This window comes from Sorex araneus, chromosome 7 (genome assembly GCF_027595985.1).
Source record: "Sorex araneus isolate mSorAra2 chromosome 7, mSorAra2.pri, whole genome shotgun sequence".
Lineage (NCBI taxonomy): Eukaryota > Metazoa > Chordata > Mammalia > Eulipotyphla > Soricidae > Sorex > Sorex araneus.
The window spans coordinates 69,149,616-69,173,159 of record NC_073308.1 but is presented as its reverse complement, the minus strand read 5'-3'; the positions used below and the strand labels follow the sequence as shown (position 1 = coordinate 69,173,159).

Below are 23,544 nucleotides of genomic sequence, written 5' to 3'. Positions count from 1 at the left end.
ACGCCCCTCCACCCCCCAAGCTCGGCATTGTTCTTCCCGCTTTCCTACCTGGGGTTGGGAGGGGTGGCCCGAACTGGGCAGATACGGGCGCTGGGGACCCCCGTTCCTTTCCCCCTGCAGGAAGGTCTCGGTAGGCCGCCCCCGGCCCCCCTTCTCATGGAGGCCTCGTGAGTTCCCCTAGAGGGTCAGCCCCCGCTTTGCGCCCCCCTGTAGGAAGCTCCCTGCTTTTCTGTGGGATCATCAGGAGTCAGACCCAGGCAGCCCGGCCCCGCCAACATGGTGTAAAGGAAGGACGGTGGGGGGGTCTTCACAGACGAGGACCCCGGGGGTGCCAGGGCTCCCCGTTCCCACTGCTGCCGCCAGCACCCCCACTGGCTCACTTTCCCATCTCCTGGCATATGGGGAGCAGCCAGGCTGGGTGGGGGTGTCCTCCGGGCCTGGGGGTGCCCGTGGGTGGCCCCGACTCTCCTCTAGTTCTTCATCCTGGACGACTGCCCGGGGCTGGGGGGCCTTTAGGGGCTGTGGCCGGAGCCTGGCGCGGCCCTCCCTCCCTCGCCCCTCCCCCGGGACTCCCAGTGCTGCGAGCTCGGTTCTGTCCCCGGGACTGTGCTTAGCTCCCCCTTGGGAAAGGTTCACATGGGTTCACAAGGGCTCCAGCTGGATGGAGTCATTTTTTCGGGAGGCAGTTGGGGCACACCCGGTGGTGCGAGGGATCACTTCTGGTGGGCGCAGGGGTGCCGAGGCGAGTGCCCACCTCCTGTGCCCTCTCACTCCCCAGACAGGGAATGAGGGCCCCCTGTGTGGGTCAGGTGACCAGCTCCCCGCGGAGAACACGGGGCGGGGGGGGGGCACACCAGGCAAAGAGGGGCAAGGGCTGAGCCGGCGACCGAACCGCTGGTGCGCGGCTGCCGGAAGCAGAGGGCCGGGAGGGCAGACCCGTGTGTGCCCGAGTGTGGGGAGCGTGTGACGCACAACAGCGGGTGGCTGCTTGCCCCTCCCCCAGATGTGTCCCTAGCCCTCTGTCCCTGTTTGAGAAGTCACAGCACCTTTCCCCCAGCCCGCCCGGCACCGCCCTGCCCGTGCCACAGCCTCCGCTGACCCGGCCACCTCTGTCCCGGGGAAGTCTGGACCGTCTGTATTTTGGGGGGGTGTGCGTGATGGAGCCACACGTGGCAGTGCCCAGGGGTCACTCCCGGTGGGCTGCAGGGCTGGATGTCGGGGAGTGAATCTGGGTGGGCCCTGTGTGTCCCCACTGTGCTGTCTACTGCCTCAGTTTCCTTGCAGGGGCCAGGCCCAGATGCCCAGAGTGGTGGGCGGATTTCCATAGCTCCACGTTCAAGTGCTGTCAGAGCTGTTTTGGCAGTGCTCGAGGCTGACTCCTAGCCCTGCACTCAGGAATCACTCCGGGGGGGCTCGGGGGACCCTATGGGATGCCGGGGATCGAACCCGGTTTGGCCGGGTGCAAATCAGGTGCTTTCCCGCTGCCACATCGCTCCGACCTCTGACCCAGAACTCTGGGCCGGGAGGTGCCGGGAGCTGCTGTCGAGCCGTGGGTGGGGCCCAGCCTGAAAGAAATTGCACTCAGGGGGGGTTCAGGTTGGCATCTTTTATTTGTTTTGCATTTTTGTTTTCTTTAAAAGTGGTATGTCAACATCACTTCATTTCTACATTTCGGTTCTGTACACTTCTTAAAAGGAAATAAGCAATGCTCCATGTACAAAGTAAAAACAGAAAGCTAGAAAAACCGGAAGAGAACGGAGCGGGTGAAGGCCAGGCGGACAGCCGCCAGCGATCACCTGAAGTGCATACCACGCGTGAGGATGCTTTCGGGGATGAAATAAAAATACTCTATTTTAAACAAACAGTATATATATATATATTTATATGTATATATATATATATTTATTTTTTTACAGATAGTAGACCCAGTGATAATCTGCAGTATTGTAAAAACTTATTTACAAATAACTTTTTTTTTCCCCCTCGACATTACATATACATCAGCACCGTTGTAAAAACAAAACCCAAACAAAATGACCTCAGTAAAATCTACCTCTCTATTTTGTTGGTCCCAGCACTGAGCAGCTGGAGGAAGCCTTGCCACGTCACAGCCCCCCGCCCCGTCTGGGGCCCACCTCCAGTTTCCTACCATTGCTTACAGATGGACTTCCCGCACCTTTCGGAAAAAGGCGAGGAAGTATTCCATGGCTCCCCCACGTGTGTGTGTGTGTGTGTGTGTGTGTGTGTGTGTGTGTGTGTGTGTGTGTGTGTGTGTGTGTGTGTGTGTGTGTGTGTGTGTGTTTTGGTTTTCCTGGTCCCCCGCGGGCCTGGGTAGCCCGCCGGCTCAGCACTGCCCCCTGGCGGAGCGCGTGTGCAACCTCCACGGGCGGGAGCGAGCAGGTGGGGCAGTGTCCGCCCGCGCCCTGTCCCCTGTCTCCTGCGTCCGGCCCAGCACCCCCGTCTCGGGACTCCCCGGCACGTGAGCCCCCAGCCCCCTGGGCCCCAGTCCCACCTGGCAGAGCCGAAGCCCCTTGCGGAGGGGCGGTGGGCACGCTGGCCACTCACCCACGCGGCAGCAGGGGCCAGCGCCCCGCCCCGCAGACGGCTCGACTGCGTGGTCTCCAGCAGGCCGCGGTGGGTTCCAAAACGGCCCCCACGAAGCTTGCGCCGGCTGCCCGGCGCTCACGGTCAGCAGCAGTGGACGCCCGTGCAGGCCTTCGGGTCAGCCTTCCCGCGGGCAGAGGGCTCCGCGCCCCGGGCCACCCCCGCCGCTCGTGGCCACCAGCCCGAGTCCGGCCGAGACCTGGTGGCCATGTCCCGGGGTGCCGCACCTGCGTCCTCTCGGCCTGGCGCCGCCCGTGGCTCCCAGATGGCTGGTCCGGGAGGAGGACGGGCCGCTGTGGCCTCCCCCGGGGGCGGCCAGCTCGGGCCGGACGGAGCCGTGTCCAGTCTCGCCGGCCACGCGTCCCCCTGCGGCCACCCTCCCGGTGGCCACCGACTCCTCGTTCCAGTGCAGCGGCGGGCGGCGCGCTCCGGTCCAGGCGCGGGCGCGGTGGGCAGCGCCCCTGCAGTCCGGCTCAGTCCACCGCGGGGGGCACGGAGCCCGGCACCCCGGGGCCTCCTTCCCGCTCTGGGAGACCCCCGGGCACTAGGGGTTCCCGAACAGCTCGTCCAGCTCCTGCATCCACTCGTCGCCGGGGCCGCCCTTGACGATGGAGTCCACGAGGTCCGGCCCATCGGGGAGGCCGGGGAAGGGCGGCCCCGCGCCGTCGCCGCCGTAGCCGTAGGCCGTGTCCTGCGCGGGGCCGCCCGCCGCCGCGAAGCCCCCCGCGGGCAGCTGCTGCGGGGCCGGGGGCTGGCCGAAGGCGGGCAGGGCCGGGCTCAGGCCGGGCAGGACCAGCGGCCGCGCCTGGCCGCCGCCCGGCTGCGCGGGGAGTCCGGGCATCATCTGGCGGCCCGCCGCCCCCGGGGCGAGGGTCCGCACGGCGCCCGTGCTGGCGTCCACCACCTGGCCCAGCGCGCCCGGGAAGGGCGGCTTGCTGAGCCGCGGCTGGCCGGTGGGCAGCGGGTAGCTGGCCCCGTTGTTGAAGGCGCCCATCTCGCCGCTAGTCCTGCCGGGCATGGCCTGCAGGCCGCGCTGTGGCCAGCCCGCCGTGCCCTGCTGGGCGGCCGCGCCCATCATGCTGGGCAGCCGCGCGGGTGCCTGCGGCCGGGCCAGGGCCGCGCCCACCGGCCCCTTCATCTGCGGGTGCTGCTGCGCGGCCGGGGCCAGCGCCGAGTTGACCAGCATGTTCTGCCCGAAGCCGCTGACCAGGCCCGCGCCCTGCGCCGCGCCCGGCTGCCTGGGCCCCGGGGCTTGGCCGTGCGCCATGCCCAGGCCGCTTTGGTTTGGGTGCTGCAGCATCGGGGCCATGCCCGCGCCCAGGTTGTACATTCCCGGCTGGCTGCTGGGCGCCGAGCTGTAGAGCCCCATGTCCGACGGCGAGGCCGTGCTGGCCAGGCTCCCCGGGCTCTGCGCCGGCCCCATGGCCATCATGCCCGCGTTCTGCGCCATCAGCCGCGCCGGCCGCATGGTCTGCAGCGCCGCCTGGCTCCTCGCCGCCATGTCCTGCGGAGCGCCTGCGGGGACACAAGGACACGCCGGCTCAGGCCCCACCAGCCACGCCGCCCGGCCACCCGCCTGCCTCCACCTCGGGTGTGAAACTGTCTCGAACCCGGGACCATCGGAGATGGAAGTGAATCACCCACGCAGAAGGGCCGGGAGCTCCACCGCTAGGGCGTTAAGCCCCAAGTCAAGAAGGATTTTCTGAGACAGACAGACAGACAGACAGACAGACAGACAGACAGACAGACTCGCACGCGATGGTCACACCCGCACAGAGGGGACAGAAAGCTAAGAAAGAAAGAGTAAGCAGCCAGCACCAGCAGTGGCACGAGGGCTCCATGCAGAACTGAGTGGGGGTGCTCGGGGCCCTCCGGCCGCGGTGGCTGTGGTGTTGGCATGACGGGCTCGTGAAAGTGTCATCAAAGCGCTGAGTCACGGCAGTAAGGATGGAAAGGGAGCGTGGACAGAAAGGGTCCGATCTGCCGATCTCGCTCAGCTCCGAGACACCCCTCGTGTTTGCAGGGGTCGGACCCTCCCGTGCACAGGCTCTTGGGGGCCGTGTCCTGCCCTGGCATCACTCCCTGTTTGCGTTTCAGAAGCAAACTGTTTCCCACTCTGCGAAATGCTGCAGACTTGGGCGGGAAGGTGGCATCTGCCTGGCCGTGAGGGCTCTGCCGAGTCTGGGGGCTCAGGAGAGAGACAGGACCCAGACTAGCAGCGTCATCTCCCTGAAGACTCGCCAGCTGAGAGGCTGCAGCCACACTCTGGAACACTGGCCACGGCAGGGCAGCCCAACACTCGCTCCAGAGAGGCACCCGTGAGTCCTTCACCCGTCTGGGCCGGCTTCCCAGCCAGCCCGGCCCAGGAGCCCAGGACCACCCCCCACGTCCCTGCCCAGGCCTGAGCCTGGGGCCAGGAGGCATTTCTCCGGACACTAGCAGGAGTGAACGGAGCCCCTCGGGGGCGGCGGGGGACACCATAGGCGCGAGGGGCCCCGGGTCCGGCTCCTGTTTCCGGGGGCCCCGACCAGTCGCCGGGCAGCCAGGGCCTCTCTGCGCTTCCCTCATTTGAAGAAACAAGACTGGAGAAAATTTTGATCATGCCTGAAGTTTTATGGCTGACGGTCAAGTCCACGGTGCATTAGGAAATGGGACGGTCACTCAGGGGAGTAGGAGACCCAGAAAGGTGTTTTAAAAAGCACCCCCCCAATTTTTAACTATAAGCAATTAAAAAGAGAGCAGTGTCCCTAACTGAGCACGGGATGGCTGGGGCCAGAGGGACAGAACAGTGGGCAGGGCACCTGCTGTGCAACAGCTGACTCTGGTTTGAGCCCCAGTACCCCAAATGGTCCCCTGAGACCACCAGGAGTGATTCCTGAGCACAGAGCCAGGAACAAGCCGAGTATCACTGGATGTGGCCCACACCCTCAGCCCCCCCAAAAAACTAACCAAAAGACTCATGAAATACACTGTGTATTTACTATATATGTGTATATATATGGTGTATATATTATATATACACACATATACACATACATACACATATGTAGCATATATATACACATATGTACATATACATACACACACACACACACACACTGTATCTACTGCAACTCTTAATGTTGGAGTTGTGTGACCTTCCTGGCTAAATCTGTATCGACTCCAAGGCTGAGCCGATCCCAGTGGTGAGATATCGAGTTGTTTATAAAAATATTTAAGGGGAGACTGCTGAGGCGGAGAGGAGCCGAGACAGCGGGTGGCAGGGGCAGGCTGTGGGCACAGCGCCGAGCTTGGACTCGGGCGGGAGTGAGGAGTCACTGCCTCTCCTCAGAGGCCAGGCTCAGGCTGTGCCTTTCAGGAAAGAGCGACCGCCCAGCGCCAGGAACCTTCCCTCCCCCCGCCGGCCGCGCCCTCTGGGACCAGCGCCCTATTTTCACACTCGGGTAGTTTCATGCCTCCAGGGATTAAAAATATACCAGGAACAAAAGGTCAGATGCAGGGTGGGGGGGTAGCTCAAGTGGGGAAGCTCACGCTGGAATGTCCTAGGCTGACCCCAAAGTCTGCCCTGCCAGCACCCCGGGTTCTGGGCCTGGTGGCCCTTGAGTAGTAATATGCTGGGTGTGGCTGCTATTAAAAAAAATCTCAAAAAATTGGGAGCTGGAGTGATAGCACAGCGGGTAGGGCGTTTGCCTTGCACGCGGCCGACCCGGGTTCAATTCCCAGCATCCCATATGGTCCCCCCGAGCACCACCAGGAGTAATTCCTGAGTGCATGAGCCAGGAGTAACCCTTGAGCATGGCCGGGTGTGACCCACAAAGCAAAAAAGAAAAAAAATCTCAAAAAGAATCGACTTATCTGATCACTATGTATATGTTAAGATTGTGCGACGTCACAGGTTACTTTGTTGGGTGTGTGTGTGGGGGTTATTGGACTGAACTTGGCGTTCAGGAGATCAAACCAGGTTCGCTCGCTTGCAGGGAAGGTGCCTTCACCCCTGTACTTCCAGCCCATTCTGGAAGATTCTTATAGCAGCAGATAGTCCCGAGAAGTGCAGCGTTAACCCAGGCCCCGAGAGAAGCGGGGGGCAGGAAGGAGGATTCCTGATGCCGGTCCTGCCGCACCCTGAGGATGTCCGGGGTGAGCTCAGGCCGAGCGCGCCCCCTGTACACAGGAGCCCTCGCTGTCAGCACAGCCCTGCCCGAGGACCCCAGGGCCGCCCCTGCCGGCCCCGCCGGCCTCTCCTCTCCCGTGGGAAGGATGCGGAACGCTGCCAGCTTCCTCTCCTTGGGGCTTCAGCCAGTGGAGGGGCGGGAGGGCGGGAGTGTCCCCAGGACTCTGGGGACGGTGCAGACGCAGCCAGCTGGCCAGGCGCCGTGGGCACGGATGGGGAGGGAGCAGGGACAGCGGCCCCACTACGGGGGGGGGGGGGCTCCTGTTTGGTGACAGGAAACAGCCGCCCTGGTCCTGCACCCCCAGGGCCCCGCGTGCCGGGAGTGGCCCAGACGGCTTCCGGACAGTGCGTGCTGGACTCACCTTGGAACTGGCCGACCTGCGCCACGGGGTACGGGCTCCGCTGCTGCTGCGCGTGCTGCCGGGCCAGCTGCGGCTGCTGCGGCGGCTGCAACGACAGGACAGGCTGGTTGCCGCGGGACCCCCGCGCCCATGGCCCCAGCGGGGGGCCCTCACGCCGCGCCCCGTCTGGATTCACACCTGGTGCTCGGGCGGCGTCGCCCCCGGGAGGAATGGAAGACACAGGGCACCCCAACTGGGCACGGCTCCAGAAGCAGCTTCCCTCAGGGAAGAGGTGGGGCAAGAGCCCCCCACGGGAGACCCCTACTCCCTCACCAAAGCCCCAGGCCCCCACTGGCCAACAGTGCCCCTCCTGGGGCTCTCGGGGCACCAGGTCACACGGTCCCTTTTCCCTCTCGATCTGTCCAATCTCAATGTGCTGGACCCGTCTCAGAAGAATGTGGGGGCTGGGGTGGGCTCCCCTGTTCTTCCCTGTGTCTGAGACCCATCTGGGAGGGTGAGGCTCACCCAGGAGGGGAGAAAGCCCGAGCACCTCAGGGAGCACCGTCCATGTCCAGGGAGCACCAACCATCTCAGGGAGCATCACCCTCCTCCCTCAGGGAGCACCACCCATGTCTAAGGAGGACCACCCACCTCAGGGAGTTCCATCCATGTCTAAGGAGCACCACCCACTTCCCTCAGGGAGCACTCTCCTGTTCATGGAAGAGGCTCTGTCCCCAGGAGTTTCTTCTGCAGTCTTTGGTCCACAGAGTGGCTGGTGGTGTGACAGCTCTTACATTACCCACCATGACACCGGGTTCAGGGGATAACCCCTAGGCACCAGGCCACGAGGTCCACGGATTAGCTAGAGGAGGCGGCTGGGAGGTGGCCTGAAGGCACCCGTGCAGTGGCACCCTGCGATGGCTCTGAACTCGGGCCCACGCGTGAGGCGCCACCCGCTCCTGCCTGAGGACGCCTAGGCCCTTCCGTCAGGCCCTGCTCACCCCGAGAACCACCTGCGAAGGGGTCACGGGACCTGGAGGCACGTAGCAGCCTCTGCAGCTCCCAGACAGGCCCCTGTCCCTGTCACCCCGAGGTGCTGTCCCCTCTCCCCACTCTGCTGCCTTCTCCCTGCCAGGGGCCGTCATGGTGGCTGCTGCTCCACTGTCTCAGAACTCGCACCCTTGGCCTCCTGGGCCAACAGGCGTCCCCTATGGGTCCCTGTTCCTGGGCACCTGAGGGACAGAGCTGGAAGCTCAGGAGGCTTCGTGACTGCAAGAATGATGGGCGGGTACGAGTGTGTGTGTGTGTGTGTGTATGTGAGTATGTGTGAGTGTGAGAATGTGTCTATGCATGCATGTGTGTGTGTCTGTGTATGTGAGTACGTGTGAGAGTGTGTGTGTGTATGTGAGTCTGTGTCTGTGTGTTTGTGTGTGTGTGAGTATGTGTGAGTGTGAGAATGTGTCTATGTATGCGTGTGTGTGTCTGTGTATGTGAGTGTGTGTATGTGAATCTGTGTCTCTGTGTGTGTGAGTGTGTGTGTATGTGAGTATGTGTGAGTGTGAGAATGTGTCTATGTATGCGTGTGTGTGTGTATGTGAGTGTGTGTGTGAGAGTGTGTGTGTATGTGAGTCTGTGTCTGTGTGTGTTTGTGTGTGTGTGAATATGTGTGTGGTGGGGGGCTGACCTGACCTGGTCACGGGCAGCTCATCTTTCGGGCACTCAGGGGTGATGTTGCAGCTGGCAGGGCCTCCTGTGCCCAGCCCTACACGGAGCCTGGTCTACCTGGGGTGGAGGGTTGGTTTCCCTTGTCTAGTCCTGTTAGAACATTCTAGAAGGGGAGCCATGGAGCTGGAGTTCCTTAGGCCTGAAGCGTCCTGCCAACCTCACAGGAAAGCAGTCAGGGCCACCCAGGAGCACCCCCCCGAGGGCCCCCTCTCTGGGCTGGCTCCGGAGAGCTGCAGGTGCCAGCTCTGGGGAGCCCCCGGGGTGCAGGCTGCGGTGGGTCTGCGCACCCCTGGCCGTCCCCCGACGAGAATCAAATTCTCTGGAACTTTCTCAGATTTCCCTTCAGGCCGGGCATCGTGGGAGCGGATGAGGCCAGCGAGGTGCCCCCTCTCCCTGCACCCCTGCAGAGGCCGCTGCTCCCGGGAGACCGGAGGGAAGGGGCGGAGCGGGGAGGAGTGTGCCCCCCTGCCCACCTGCTCGGCCAGGACCTGCTGCTGCTGCCTCTGCTCGCGCAGGAACTGCTGCTGCTCCATCAGCTGCGCCCGCTGGTCCAGGAGCATCTGCTTCATGAGGGCGGCCTGCGGCTGGCTGCCCAGGAAGCCGGCCCCTGCCGGCGCGGCCCCCGAGCCCAGCCCGCCCGAGCCGGGGGGCACGGACGACTGCAGGGGGCCGGCGGAGCGGGGGAGCCCCATGGGGTGCTGCTCCTGCGGGGCAGAGCGGAGAGGATGTTAGCTGGGGGCGGTGCTCACCCAGGGCCCCACACCCAGCCACTGTCCGAGGGTCGAGGGTCAGCTCACGGCTGGTCCCTTCAAAGGACAGAGCAAACGTATGTCCTCAGGCCGGGCCCTTCTGGAAGGGACGGCCTGGCCTCACCGGTCCTAACCGCCTGCCACTTCTCGGCTGGCCGGAGAGAACATTCTGGAAGGCAGCTGGGACACATCAGTCAACGAATCTGCTGTTTGATAAGGGTAGCACAAAGGGGTGTGTGTGTGTGTGTGTGTGTGTGTGTGTGAGAGAGAGAGAGAGAGACAGAGACAGAGACAGACAGAGACAGAGAGAGGAGAGCCAGAGTGAGAGACAGAGACAGAGGAGAGACAGAGTGAGAGACAGAGGCAGAGGAGAGAGACAGAGAGCGAGAGAGACAGAGAGAGGAGAGAGACAGAGGAGAGACAGAGCAAGAGAGAGCGAGACGGAGAGGCAGAGAGAAAGGAAAGAGATGGGGGGAGAGTGAGAGAGAGAGAGAGAGAGAGAGATAAAGATCCTGCAGGGGTGTGGTCGGAAATGTGCTGCTGACTGATGCCACATGTATCAGTGGCCGCATGTATGTGGGATGACCCACATGCGTGATGGGGCAGACGGACGGCTTGGTTCTAGAATGATGGGGTCAGAGAGGCGGCTGACAGTGGGGTGTGCGGGTTTTCCTCCCCGAAGGCCACGAAGGCTGCATGGCACGCAGAGGCGCTGATGACCCGGGTTGCGGGTGTCCCTTACGGGGGCCGTGGAAAGACATTCTCGTGGGACTCCGTGACGAGACAGAACAGTAAGAAACAAAGGGGAATGCTCTACCATTATTTAGAAAAAACCTGGGAGGACGGGTTTGCACCACACCTGGCAGTGCTCGGGGACCGGATCCGGGTGGACCACATGCAAGGTCCTACCCCTTGCATTATGGGTCTGGCCCCATATATGTGTATATATGTTTATGTATGTATATATGTATATATTTTTTCAACTACAGAACATGCTGGCAGCTTCCTCCCAAAGCACACGGCTGACCACGGGGGCCTTGGTCTTGGTCTCCTGGGCCGGTCTGGGACCCCCAGCTCCCAGCTGCGTCTCCGCTGCGGGGCGTGGCCACGCCCGCCCGCTTCCCCCTGCGCTTCCAGGTGCAAACACACGAGGGCGCCCGCGAGCAGCCCACTGAGGCCGGCCGGGAGCCGCGGGCACAGCCTGACCCTGCTCTGTGCCAGTCTCAGTGCCAGGCGGCTGCGGGCCTGGCCCAGGTGTCTCTGCAGATCCTCTCTGAAACAGGCCAAGAGCAGAGCGCCGTGGAATGACTGAGGCGCGATGGTGGCCCAAGAGCCCGTGAGGCCAGCGTGGCCCTCCGGCTCAAACCAGGCAAGTGCCCTCCCCTCCCCCTCCAGCCGGCAGCGCCACCAACACCCTTGTTTCCGTTGGGGGGGAGGGGGCACACCCAGCGGTGCTCAGAGGGGCCCACACGGCCCCAGGGAGAACTTGGGCTGGCCACAGGCAAGGCCAGCCCCTTGCTCCTGGACTGTCTCTGTAGCCACTGTGCGCGAGAAGCCCCCCGCCCTGCTGACCAGGGCCGCCTTCCCTCCTCGGGGTGTCCAGCTGACGCCGGACACCTAGGGTCCGGGTCCAGCGCTGACCAGGGCCGCCTTCCCTCCTCCGGGTGTCCAGCTGACGCCGGACACCTAGGGCCCGGGTCCAGCGCTGACCAGGGCCGCCTTCCCTTCTCGGGGTGTCCAGCTGACGCCGGACACCTAGGGCCCGGGTCCAGCACTGGCACAGCCGCTGTGCTTGTCTCCACGGATTCAGCTGATTCTCACCCTGAGGGATCGGGCCTTAACCTGGGAATAACTTGCAGCACCCGCCCCCCTGCCTGTGCAGGGGGGTGTGGGGTGGAGCCGGCATTCCCTGTGCAGAGGAAGCCTTGCTCCTTCAGCGGGGATCACCGGGGCTCCCAGCTAGTGCTGGGGGTCCTGGGGCCACTCCTGGTGGCACTCAGCCGGAGGCCCGGCGCCTGGCTCTCCCCAGGAATGCCCGGTCCCCTCTTCCTCCCCAGCGACCAAACATGAGGCCAGCAGTGCCCCAACCCAGAGCTCAGCGGGAAGGGGCCACAGCGGGTGGGCTGGTCCACGACACCCTCTGAGCCCCGCTTCCAGAGGCCCTTGAGAGCGTGCGGGCATCCCTGGCGTCCTGGGATGCCCCATCTCCGCTGGCACACAGATCTGGTCGGAGGGGCCTCCGATGTACCCGTGCCCCACCCCAGCCGCACCCCCATGCCCTGGACCTCCGGGCTGCTGCATTCGAGGGTGGGGGGCGGACAGCCAGCCCCAGCCTGGGCTGGGGCGTGCGCCGGGGCTTGGGGCCGGGCTGGGCCTGCACACGGCGCCCGTGTCTGCGGACACGCGCGGGGCTGCAATTACGCGGGCCGGGCCGGCCGGGAAGGCGGGCGCGGTATTTTTAGTTTTAATTGCCGCCTTGCTCTCCACCCCACCCCTCGCCAGCGACCTCCCTCGTCTTCTGCCCTGAATCTTAATACCGTCTCTCCCCCTCGCGCCCCCGCTCTGCTCCCCGGCCTGCTCACTCTCCCGGAAATTAAAGTGTGTGTGTGTGGGAGGGTCGGGCCCGAACCCATCCCTTCGGCCCGGGGAGCGAGCTGCGTCCCTCTCCCGGGGCTGGACAGGGGCCGCTTCCCGCCCCCCAACAGCATCCTCCCGGGGCGCGCGCGGGGGCCGGCGACGGGGCCGGGCGCGGGGCGGCGCGCCCGCAGTGCCCGCGCGCGCCTGCAGGCGGCGGTGTGGGCGCGCCTTTGGCCCGCCGGCCGCTCCCCCGCCCGCTCGCAGATGGCTTCATCAGGCCGCGGCTGCAGACGCCGCGCCGGGCACTCAAGTGTTACCGGCGACAGCAGGTAGCCTGGCAACTGAGCGCATAATCCCGAGCAGATGGCGCGCGCGCCGCGTGATGGACAGCGCGCACGACAGCCCGCGACCAGCCTGCGGCTCCCGGGGGGACGAGGCCCTCTTTGCACAAAATGAGTTTGCTCGCCCCGGCCCCGCGGCTCAGGGGACCGCCCCCCTGCCGGCGAGCATCTCCCGCTGACACTGAACTGGTTTCTTATTACCCACTTTTCTTCCCGCCCCGGGGGAGGACGGGGGCCGGTGGGGGCGGGGAGTGGAGGCCCAGGAGGGAAACGGAAGGCCCGGAGCCCCCCTTTCCCGGACGGAGGGGGATCTGGCTGAAACCTGGCCCCGGGGGACCCCTTCCCCGGGGCTCCCCGCTGCACAAAGGCGCTGCCTTGCCGCTGCCTGGCTACCAGCGGCCTAAAGGAAATTTAGGATTTTCCTGAAAAAGTCTCCTGGGGCATCTCTGAGCCTGGAGGGCTCAGGCTTGTTTGCTTACAAGTCGTGGGGGGGGGGACTCAGACCTTCAGGTGTGGGGCTGTGCCCTCCTGCTGCCCAGAAGGTCCTTCCCCACTGCTGGTGGCATGTGGAACAAAGAAGCCCAGAAGGGTAGTGTGCGTGTGTGTGCATGCACGATGTGTGTGCATGTGTGTGTGCATGTATGTGCGCATGTGTGGTGTATGTGTGAGCGTGTGTGCACAATGTGTGTGCATGTGTGTGCGCATGTGTGGTGTATGCGTGAGCATGTGTGTACATATATGTGCGGTGTGTGTGAGCATGTGTGCACAATGTGTGTACATGTGTGTGCTTGCACGTGTGCTTGTGTGGTATGTGCACGAGCGTGTGTATGCCTGTGTGTGCGCACACATGTGTGCATGTGTGGTGTGTGCCTGTGTGTGCATGCACGTGCACCCATGTGTGTGCGTGTGTGGTGTGTGCATGAGCATGTCTGTGTGTGTGTGTGCGCATGCATGTGTGACACCCTGTGCTTCTGCATGTGCTGGGGAGCGGGGACCTCTGGGGACAGAGCACACACATTCCTGGTTGGAGCAGTAAAGGCCTGTCACTCCCCCAAGGAGAAGGGGCTTGGGGAAACAGATGTGCGTGCCTGGCGGGGCTGGCAGGCCGGGGGCTCCAGCTCTACTGGGGCTCGGGTTTCAGGAGGGGAGCTCACTTGCTTGCTGGGCATCTCGGAGCTGGTGGTCCTGCTGGGGGCAGGTAGGCAGGTCCCTGAGGCAGCGGCCCGTGAGAGGGTTCGTGGGGACGCTGAGGGCACCAGCTCCCCTCGGCCTGGAGCGGGGCGAGTCTGCGGGGCGAGTCCCGAGCGGTGGCCGGGAGCCTGTGCCCTCCCTCTGCTGGCTCGGGGCACCTGGCACCCTGCAGGAGCCAGCCGGAGCCCAGGGGCTTCTCCCTGCAGATTCTGCTGCCTGGGCAACAGGCGTCACTTTCTGAGGCTACTCCAGCACTCAGACCCCGGAAGCGTCCATGGCTGCACCCTGGGGGACGCTGTGCAGGGGGCGGGCTCGAGCCCCAGGGGCGTGCCCTGGGCGTGCCCTGCTCTGCTAAGGGGGCAGGTTTCCTGCTGAAGAGGCTCTTCCCCCAGCGGGAGGAGACCCTGGCCACTCCCAAGCACCTGCTGAGGGACGGCGGGTCTAGCGGGCACGTCCGGCACCACTGGCCGCAGCATGGGCCACACACTCTTCTCCAGAGCAACGGGGCCTCCACGCACGGCCCTGTGCAAACAGGAGGACGGAATCCGACTCAGCCTCTCAGCCCACGGGCTTTGAGAAAGGAAATGAAGCACAGCCAGATAATGGGGAAACACCCGAACGCTTGGGAATTAAAAATAAGTTGTCCCCCCCTCAGCAGATGCACCCTGGATATACAACTGCCCCCCCCATGGCCGATGGGGTGCACCCAGGCATGACCGCGCTGCCGGCGAAAGCAGCCCCTCGTCTCTGGGACTGATGTAGCCCAGCGGGGGGCTGCCCAGAGCCCGCTCAGGACACGGTAGATTTGCCCACGGTGTCTCCGAGAGGGCTCGGGAGGAGAGGGAGGAGGGAAGAGGAGGCAGGGGATAAAGAGGGAGACACGGTCCGGGTGGCCCGCAGAGCAAACACAGCACAGAGGCCTCAAGGAGGCGCAGGGCCGTCTCAGCAAGGCGGGCGGGCTGTTGGCCGTGCCCAGGCTGGCGTCATTTCCTCTGCACAGCAGTGGACAGGCTGCAGGCCCAGATGTGCGACCGTGAGACCCAAGTAGCGCAGGACCTGGCTGGTATCACTGCTGCAAGGGCCACAGTTTTTTTTTTTTCGGGGGGGCTCACCAGCCCCCCTACAGAATATTTCCTGAACAGAACTAAGTGCTAAACCGGTATCCTAGACTGGGGCGGAGAGGAGGAGGCGGGGTGAGGGGCGTTGGCTGAGAACAGCCCGGGGGCCGGGGGGAGACTGCACCGGCACAGGACCCCTGCCTCCTCTCTCAAGCACTTTCTTGGGGGCCTAAGAGACACTATGTTCCTTTCCAGAGCTTGGAGCGCTGTCCCTCGGCCGTCCGTCCCGTGGAAACAGCTCGGAGAGGTGGAGTTTCGCGTCCGCCTTGGGTGTGAGTCAGAGGCCCCGTGGATCCCTTTGTTGTGATGAACTCCACCACGAGCGACTGGAAATCGGTTACAAGTTCATTAGTGTGCAACAATAGGCACTTGATTAAATAAACGATGGCGCATCCGTTCCACGAATGCTAGTCAGCCCGTAAGCCCGCGCTTTCTCCGGCGGGGTAACCACACGGGGGGAGAGACGCCGCCGACAACAGCCAAGGGGGGCAGTTTCTAAAACATAAGTCACAGCGCGTCCCGAGTGCAGAGCCAGCAGGGACCCCTGGGCAGTGCCGGGCGTGGCCCCCGAACAGTAAACCACCAGCAAAATGAGCCTGAATCACAGGAGGAGGATGGACCGCCGTGGGCAGGGCCACAGCGAGGCTCCGGGGGTCCTTCCATCCCGGAGAGGCTACTGCTGTTGGCCTGGCCAGTCCACAGGGGCTGCTCGGGCCCTGGGCTCCCGGGACCCGAGGTGCTGAGCCTCCACGCGCCCCTCCGGCCGTCTCCCAGGAACCTTTCTCGGGAAGGCAAGGCTGCGTCAGGGTGCACGGAGCAGTGACCGGGCCAGCAGCAGCTCTTCTCCGAGAGGCGGGGGAGGGATGGGGCCACTCAGTGCCCAGGGCCCGGCCCCACTGAGGGTGCCCCGGGCCCAGGCAGCTGTGCGGGCAGCGGCTCAGCCCTGGGGAGGGGCCTGTCCGGGTCAGGGAGGAAGGAACCGGAAGGCGGGTGGCCCGGAGGGGAGAGACCAGAGCGGGAGGGGCCTGGCAGTGGCCGGGGGGCCAGGGGTCAAGGCTGCCAGCCTCCTCCTGCCTCGGGCCGGCCCCGGGCTCACGGCCTCATTTTCTGTTCCCGTCCCAGCAGCGCTGTGCAATTGATTTTCCTTAGAGACTCGGCCTTGAGTGAGACGAACAGGCAAACAGACAAGCGAACAAGCCGAGTGCCGGGCAGGAATCCGGGCCAGGGTGATCTCCACATGCCGCTCTCGGACCCGAGGGCGCCCCGCCCGCCCCGCCCCGGGCCGCCCTGGCAGGTCTGGGTGCTTTTCTGGGAAGGGGCCACTGGCCAAAGGAGCTGGGGGATCTGCAGAACTGGAGCCCCCTCCTTACCAGGGGAAATGCGGGGGTCACCCCGGGGCATGGGGTGCCTTCCCCCGGCCACCAGGACCCCCACACACCCATCTCTGCTTCCAAAGCAGGAGCGAGTCTGCACCCCTGGGGATAACCCAGGCCAGCGTGAGCGCAGCAGGGAGGGAGCCCCCACCTCGGCCACTGCCGGGAACTCGAACCCCGGGCCCAGGCACAGACCTCCAACACTTGGGGTGCAGAGAGCACTCGCCCATCCATCTCCCCCGCCGCGGCCGCTGCTCCACGAGCCTCTGTGTGTGTGTGTGTGTGTGTGTGTTTGTGTGTGTGTGTGTGTGTGAGAGAGAGAGAGAGAGACAGAGACAGAGACAGAGACAGAGAGAGACGCCAGAGTGCCTCCCATCACAGGCACATCTCACACCCCACACGACACTCCCATCCTTACACATGGACATACCCACACACATACACTCACACAGACATACATACACACATATACCCGCTCATGCACAGGCACATGCACACACTCATACACAAGCGTGCACGCACGCACACACACACACACACATACACACACACACACACACACACACACACTCTCTCTCTCTCTCTCTGGCCGCCCTCGTGCGCGTCTGAGCTGTGTTGGACTCGGCTGGACTCGTGCTTTTCCTCTCGGCCCGCCGTGGGGACGCACATAGTCGGGCCGGCCATGCTTCCAGATGGGGGCGCTCTCCCGAGCCTGTCCCCACCCTGTCCCTCCTCCCTGCCCCCAGCGCGAGTGTGGCAGTACCCACGCCTGGTGGGGACGGGGCGCGCCGTGGCGGGAGGGGAGGGGAGACAGCAGCCACGGCTCCAAAGCCTCAGACACCCCAAAACACGCCTCCTCCTTCCTGCTGCAGGCCGAGCAAGGACCCCTGGGAGTCTGGGGTCCCCCCAAGTCCCCTCAGCCCCACTGGCCCTGAGTCACGGGCTGAAGGGGTCACGGGGGAGCAGTGTCCCCCGGCAATGGGCTCCTCCTGACCTCGGGGCCTCAGGTGCGGGCGAGGGGCTTTGCGAGCAGAGCCGGCCTGAGCACTCCCCGGGGAGTCCTCGGCGTGGAGGCTGGGCATTCTGGGGAGAGTCTCCTGCTGAGGGCGGCCTGGAAACAGGCTCCAGAGTGGAGGCCGCCCCGTGGGGGCCGAGGAGGGGGAAGCTGTGTCCGTGGAGTCGCTGGACGCGGGCCTGGCCCTACTGTCGGGAGCACACGGGAAGGGAGCCAAGAGCCAGCACGGAGGGCGCCACGTGACGGGGGTGCTGGCGGCCCCTGGGATGGGGCGGCCCCAGGGACCCCTCCCGCCTTCCTCTCGGCCGGGAACGGCACTGTCGGGGGCGGCAGCCGTGCCCACAGCAGCGGAGCCGCCCGCGGCGTCTGGCCGGGAGCTGCAGGGCGTCCAGCCGTGAGGCTGCGTGTGCGGGCGCGAGGCCGGGCGGGCGCCCACCTCGGGCTGGGACGAGAGACCCCAGTTCCCAGCTCCAGCCGGGGAAGGACACGGCGTCTCAGCCGCCTGCGGGACGGTGGGCGGGAGGCCTCAGCCTGCCGGGGCTGGTGCTGCTCCCGGTCTCGGGCACTTCAGTCGGTTCTCTGCCCCCGCATCCACGCTGCACACGGACACCCCTGCTGCCGGGCACTGGGGTGCACTGCCCTGCGGGCTGACTCAGCCACGGGCTGCACGGCGCCCCCCGGCGCTCACCCACACAGCCCCAGCCCTCCCTTACACAAACACACACTCTCACACTCACACACACACTCACATACTCACATACACACTCACACATACTCACATACACACTCACACACATACACACATACACTCACACACACTCACACACACATACTCACATACACACACCACACACATACACTCATACACCACACACACTCACACACACAGCACACACGTTCACACACCACACACACACCACAGACACACACATATTCACATACACACTCACACATACACACACTCACACTCATACACACACATACATACACACACCACACATTCACACACATCACATTCACATATGCTCACACACACACTTACACACACTCACACACAGTCACAAACACGTGAGATCGAGGTGTGTCCAGGGGGACTTGCGTGGTCTCCCGTGTAAGAGGGAGCACGCCCCTCTTGCCTGCCGCCCGCCTCCCCCTTTCCCGGACGGCTGCCCAGGGCCAGAGAACGCCTCAGCGCACCCCAGTGGCCTCCTGGGAAGTGTCCTCCGGGGACACGGTGCTGAGCACCCAGACCAGGGGTGCCAGCGTGGCTGCGCGGGTGCAGGGCGGCCGGAGACCCCGCTTAAGCATTTAGTGCCCGCGGACACGCACTCTGCCCGCACGCCCACAGCACGGCGGGGAGGGCACTGGCCTTGCTGGCACCTTGACCCGGGTTCAATCCGCAGCCCCCCCCCGGTTCCTGCGCCCTGCAGGAGTGAGCCCTGAGCACGGAGGCTGGAGTCAGCCTGAGCACCACTGGGTGTGGACAGGACGGGGGGAGGGTGCAGAGTGCCCGGTCCCCCGGCCTGCGTGGCACACACCCGCCCTGACACGCAGGCCCCAGTCCAGATGGGGCCTTGGGAGGGGGCACGGGGGGTCCCCTAGGCCACCGCAGCCCTGCTGTCCGGGTCAGGGGCCGCCATGCCACCCGGGCTCTGCTCAGCACCCCCTGCTTTAGGGCGTGGCCTGTGCTTGCTCAGGCTCTGCCAGACCCAAGTCCCAGAGCCCCCGCGCCCCGATCCAGAGGGTCGCAGAAACGCCCCCGATGGGGGTCCCTGGAGAGGCCGTGCGAGGAGGGGTGGGACCAAGCCCCCAAACTGCCGAGGGGCTTCCTCTCACCGCCCTGGGTCTGGAGAGAGCGGCGGTGAGCGGTGGGGACCCCGCTCTGAAGGGGCAGCAGAATGGGGCTTTCTGGGGGGGCCCACTCTTTAGGGCAAAGGTCAGGGAAAGGCAGGAGACATTTCCCCAGCCTTGGGCTGCTTCTTGGACCCCCAGCGGACTGGCCCGTCTCCCCCTGCCCTACAGCAGGCCCCGAGCAAGCCCCGGGGAGGCTGGGAGAACGTGCCCTGGGGCTGTGCCCAGGAGCAGCCCTGGGGGCGCAGAGGCCCCAGCGTCAGACGCCCTGACCCCGGTCTCGAGTGGGGAGAAGATAAAGCCGGGGAAGGTGCTCTAGGTGTGGGGAAGGCGCCGACCACGACCCTCCGAGTTGCTGACTTAACCTAACCGGGGGGCGGGCGGGGGGGTGCTCAGCGGCGGATCAGGACCGGCCGGAGCCGCCTGGCCGGGCTCGCTGGCCGGGAGGTATATTTAGGCTCCGCTGACCCGCGGGGAGGACGCCTCGGCCGCTAAAGATATCTCTGCAGGCTCAGAGACGTGGGAGCAGCAGCCGGGCAAGGAAGGGGCCGGCCACGCCGCCTGCCCCTCGCCCGGTCCCGCCGCCCCTCGCACCTGACGGCTAAAAATAGCCCTGCGAGGAAGCGCTTCGGTGGCTCAAATAATAATACCGAGCGACACGCTCCTTTGCGGCACCCACAGAGGGAGGCGGGGCGGCGTGCAGAGTGTCAGGATCCGGCCGGGCGGGCACCCCTGCCAGGGCAGCACGGCCACACAGTTAGGGGCCTGCGTGCACTTATTTGGGTGGGGGGCTTGCTTCGGGTCACCCCTGCAGTGCTCAGGGCTACTCCTTGCTCTGGGCTTAAGAGTGGTCCCTGGCGATGCCGTGGGGGCTGGGTACCAGCCAGCGCCTCCCCTTCCGCATTCTCTCTCTCTGGTCCTGGGAACTGTTTATTTGAATTTTAGTTGATTGTATTTATTCTTTGCGGGGGACACACTCGGCTGTGCTCAGGGCTCACTCCAGCCTCTGCTCTCAGGGATCACTCCTGGTGTAGCTTGGCGGGTGCTGGGGGTCAAACCCGGGTTGGCTGCGTGCAAAGCAAGTGCCTCCCGCGCTTCTGTCTCGGGAACTGCGTGGCTCTCGGATGCCCACGGAGACAAGCCTGGGGCCGAGCACCAGACTGCCGAGTTTCTCTGCTGTTTCTCCTCACGGACCCACAGCTGAGCCTGTCTCTGTGAAAGCCACGCATGGTAAGGGCAGTGGCTCCCAACGCCTCTCAAACCAGCCGCGTAAATCTGTGATGCTGTTTGAAAAAAAACCAAACATTTCCCCGTCCCCTCCCCACTTTCAAATTTGCCTCTTCCAAACTGCAGGACGCGCCTCCTCATCTCACCTTCCGAGGCTGGGTCCAGGTGGACGCAGGGGGAGAGCCCAAGGCCACGTGGCCTCTTCTGGTCTTTAGAGAGTCCAAGAATCCAAATGGCTAAGTCGCTCTGGACACTAGTTTGGGGTTGTTCTTGCTTGTTCCTAGGCCACACGGGGCCATGCTCAGGGGCCACTCCTGGCGGCATTGGGGACTGAACCGGGGTCAGCTGCGTGTGGGGCTGGCGGCCTACCCGGTACTCTATCCAGCCCACGGCATTTAAGGAGCAGAGGTTCTGAATTTGGATCTAAGGGTTCCAGACAGGCCCTGGGTGGGCAGAGCCTTGGATGCACGGGCTTGTTTGTCTCTGGGCAAGAGGTTATGCTCTGCCACCTCTACTCAGGTGGCCCCTTCCAGAAGCTTCTTGTATTCTGCTTCATTTTCCTTGAGAGGCAGTTAGAGCGGCCATTTGAGGTGTGGGGACATGTCAAAATGTGGGATGGTGATTCGGCCGTGTCCAACATCCTTCACCACGTGATTCCTGTCCTCCTGGGGGCTCGGGGGAGGGGCACCGCCCTTCTTCAGTGCAGTGTGTTTTCTGAACGGAACTGCTGCCCCGGAGAATCCCCCGACACTAGCCCGACCCCACCGGGTGCTTTTCTCGCCATGTGCTGCGGGTTACTCTGCGCCCAGAGTTTCACCACTGCCCGCTGACTCCTCAGCCCAGAATGGCACCATCTGGATATACGGGGCAGGGCTGGGCGTCCCACGGCCTCTGCCCACTGGCACATCCTCCTGTGCCCGAGCTGCTGAGTCCACGAAGCTGACCAGGACGGCCCACTCTGCCCCGCCAGGAGAGAGAACAGAGGCGGCTGCCTTAGCATGACCCTCGTCACCACACATGGTCCCCAGAGCACAGAGCCAGGAGTGATCCCTGGGCACAGCAGGTATGACCCCCCCAAATAAAATAAAATAAAATAAAATAAAAGATCTTCTGAATTTTCACACTGCTCAAATGGTGTAAATTAAGCTGCTGATAATTTTCTTAGGGGGAAAGAGAAATGAGTATGTAAATGTCCTATTGCTTCAGCAGGACTGAACCACACCCAGCAGACAGGGTGCTGGGAAGAGCACTGTCCCCAGATGCATGGGGTGCTGAGAAAAAGGTCAAGGGTCCCCTGATGCACAGGACGCTGGGAAGAAGGGCACTGTCCCCTGATGCACAGGGTACCGGGAAGAAGGGCACTGTCCCCAGGTGCACAGGATGCTGGGAAGAAGGGCACTGTCCCAGGTGCACAGGATGCTGGGAAGAAGGGCACTGTCCCAGGTGCACAGGATGCTGGGAAGAAGGGCACTGTCCCAGGTGGACAGGATGCTGGGAAGAAGGGCACTGTCCCCAGATGCACAGGGTACTGGGAAGAAGGGCACTGTCCCCAGATGCACAGGACGCTGGGAAGAAGGGCACTGTCCCCAGGTGCACAGGGTATCAGGAAGAAGGGCACTGTCCCCAGGTGCACAGGATGCTGGGAAGAAGGGCACTGTCCCCAGGTGCACAGGATGCTGGGAAGAAGGGCACTGTCTCAGGTGGACAGGATGCTGGGAAGAAGGGCGCTGTCCCCAGGTGCACAGGGTATCAGGAAGAAGGGCACTGTCCCCAGGTGCACAGGACGCTGGGAAGAAGGGCACTGTCCCCAGGTGCACAGGGTATCAGGAAGAAGGGCACTGTCCCCAGGTGCACAGGACGCTGGGAAGAAGGGCACTGTCCCCAGGTGCACAGGGTATCAGGAAGAAGGGCACTGTCCCAGGTGCACAGGATGCTGGGAAGAAGGGCACTGTCCCCAGGTGCACAGGGTACTGGGAAGAAGGCACTGTCCCCAGGTGCACAGGGTACCGGGAAGAAGGGCACTATCCCCAGCGCACAGGATGCTGGGAAGAAGCACCTGTCCCAGGTGCGCAGGGTGCTGGGAGAAAGGGCACCATCCCCAGAATGGAACGAAGGGAGAGACTCCTGGGTTTCCCTGGGCTCCTCCCTCCGCCTGGTGTGGGATTCCCAGGGCTTGATACTGCTCCTTCCTCACAGAACTTAATCCTATTTTCACTGCTCTAGGTAAACTGGGAGGCACTTTTTCCTCCAAGACTGCAGTGACTCACACAGTAAACAGGTCATAAACGGTTTACTGCTCTGGGCAACCTCGTGCCAGGCAGCTAGGAGAGAGGCGCAGAGAAGCCCCTGCGGGTTCACCCAAGAGGAGACAGGACCGGGGCCCCGGTGGGTGTCGTCGTCATACCCCGCGTCAGCCTTTCTGCTTGATTCTGCCAGCACCGATCCTGGGGGGTGCTGAGGTGAGACAGGCCACTGCAAGCACACAGGGGATGCGTGCGAGTGCACAGAGGTCTCATGGAGGCCACCTGAGGAGAGCGGGGGTCTGTCCCCGGGCTCTCTGGGGCGGCTCCTCCCCACCAACGTGGAACCAGCCCGGGCAGAAGCTTGTAAAAGCAGGGCCGGGAGAGAAAAAGCTGGGTGTTCCGGTAAGCAACATGGCCAGAGACTGCTCCGGACCCCCAGACCGGGCCAGCAGCACCGGGGAGCCAGATGGGGGAGGTACGGCCGGTACGCCTTCTCCCCATGGAGCCCCGGCGACAATGAGCAGCAACTAACACGGCTCCGGGATGCGGGACTGGGACAGCTCCAAACCATGTGGCCGCTAATGCAGCCGCTCGACCTTTCTGAAACATGAAAACATACAATCTGTTGATGCCATCCAACATGTCTGCCTGCTGGAGGAAAACCTCCAAATAATGATAGCGAGATCCCTGTTGAAAATTGAATGTAATCAAAGTAAGGAAAGAGTAAAGTGAAAAATGTCTGCCACGCAGGCAGAGGGGGAGTGGGGGGGTATGCGGGGGTTTGGTGGTGGATCAAATATGAAAACTTTGTAACTGTATCTCACAGTGATTCAATAAAAAATAAAATTAAAAAAAAATAAAAAATTACCAAAAAAACAAAAAAAAGCCGGGCCGGGCCAGCTCCCCAGGGGACCAAAGCCATCCTCCCGGGCTGGTGGCAGGGTGGCACTCGGGGCCAGGCGACAGCTCAGGGCCGAGCAACCCCAAAGGCGGGTCCCGAGCACAGAGCGGGAGGTGC

The 23,544-nt window shown here is 63.7% G+C and overlaps 1 protein-coding gene across 2 annotated transcripts in view; it reads right to left on the bottom strand.

Moving 5' to 3' along the window:
- Positions 1–1,586: 1,586 nt before the first annotated feature.
- Positions 1,587–23,544, bottom strand: part of MAML3 (mastermind like transcriptional coactivator 3) — a 252,893-nt gene continuing 230,935 nt past the window's right edge. Inside the window, exons 3-5 of one of the 2 annotated variants that reach the window (XM_004606267.3) lie at positions 9,315–9,545; positions 7,138–7,222; positions 1,587–4,119 (exon numbers count right to left, since the gene is read on the bottom strand). In XM_004606267.3, coding sequence (XP_004606324.2) covers positions 3,149–4,119; positions 7,138–7,222; positions 9,315–9,545 — 1,287 coding nt within the window. In that variant the 3' untranslated portion in view covers positions 1,587–3,148. The remainder of the gene's footprint in view (positions 4,120–7,137; positions 7,223–9,314; positions 9,546–23,544) is intronic. The other variant, XM_055144476.1, reaches the window with a different exon arrangement.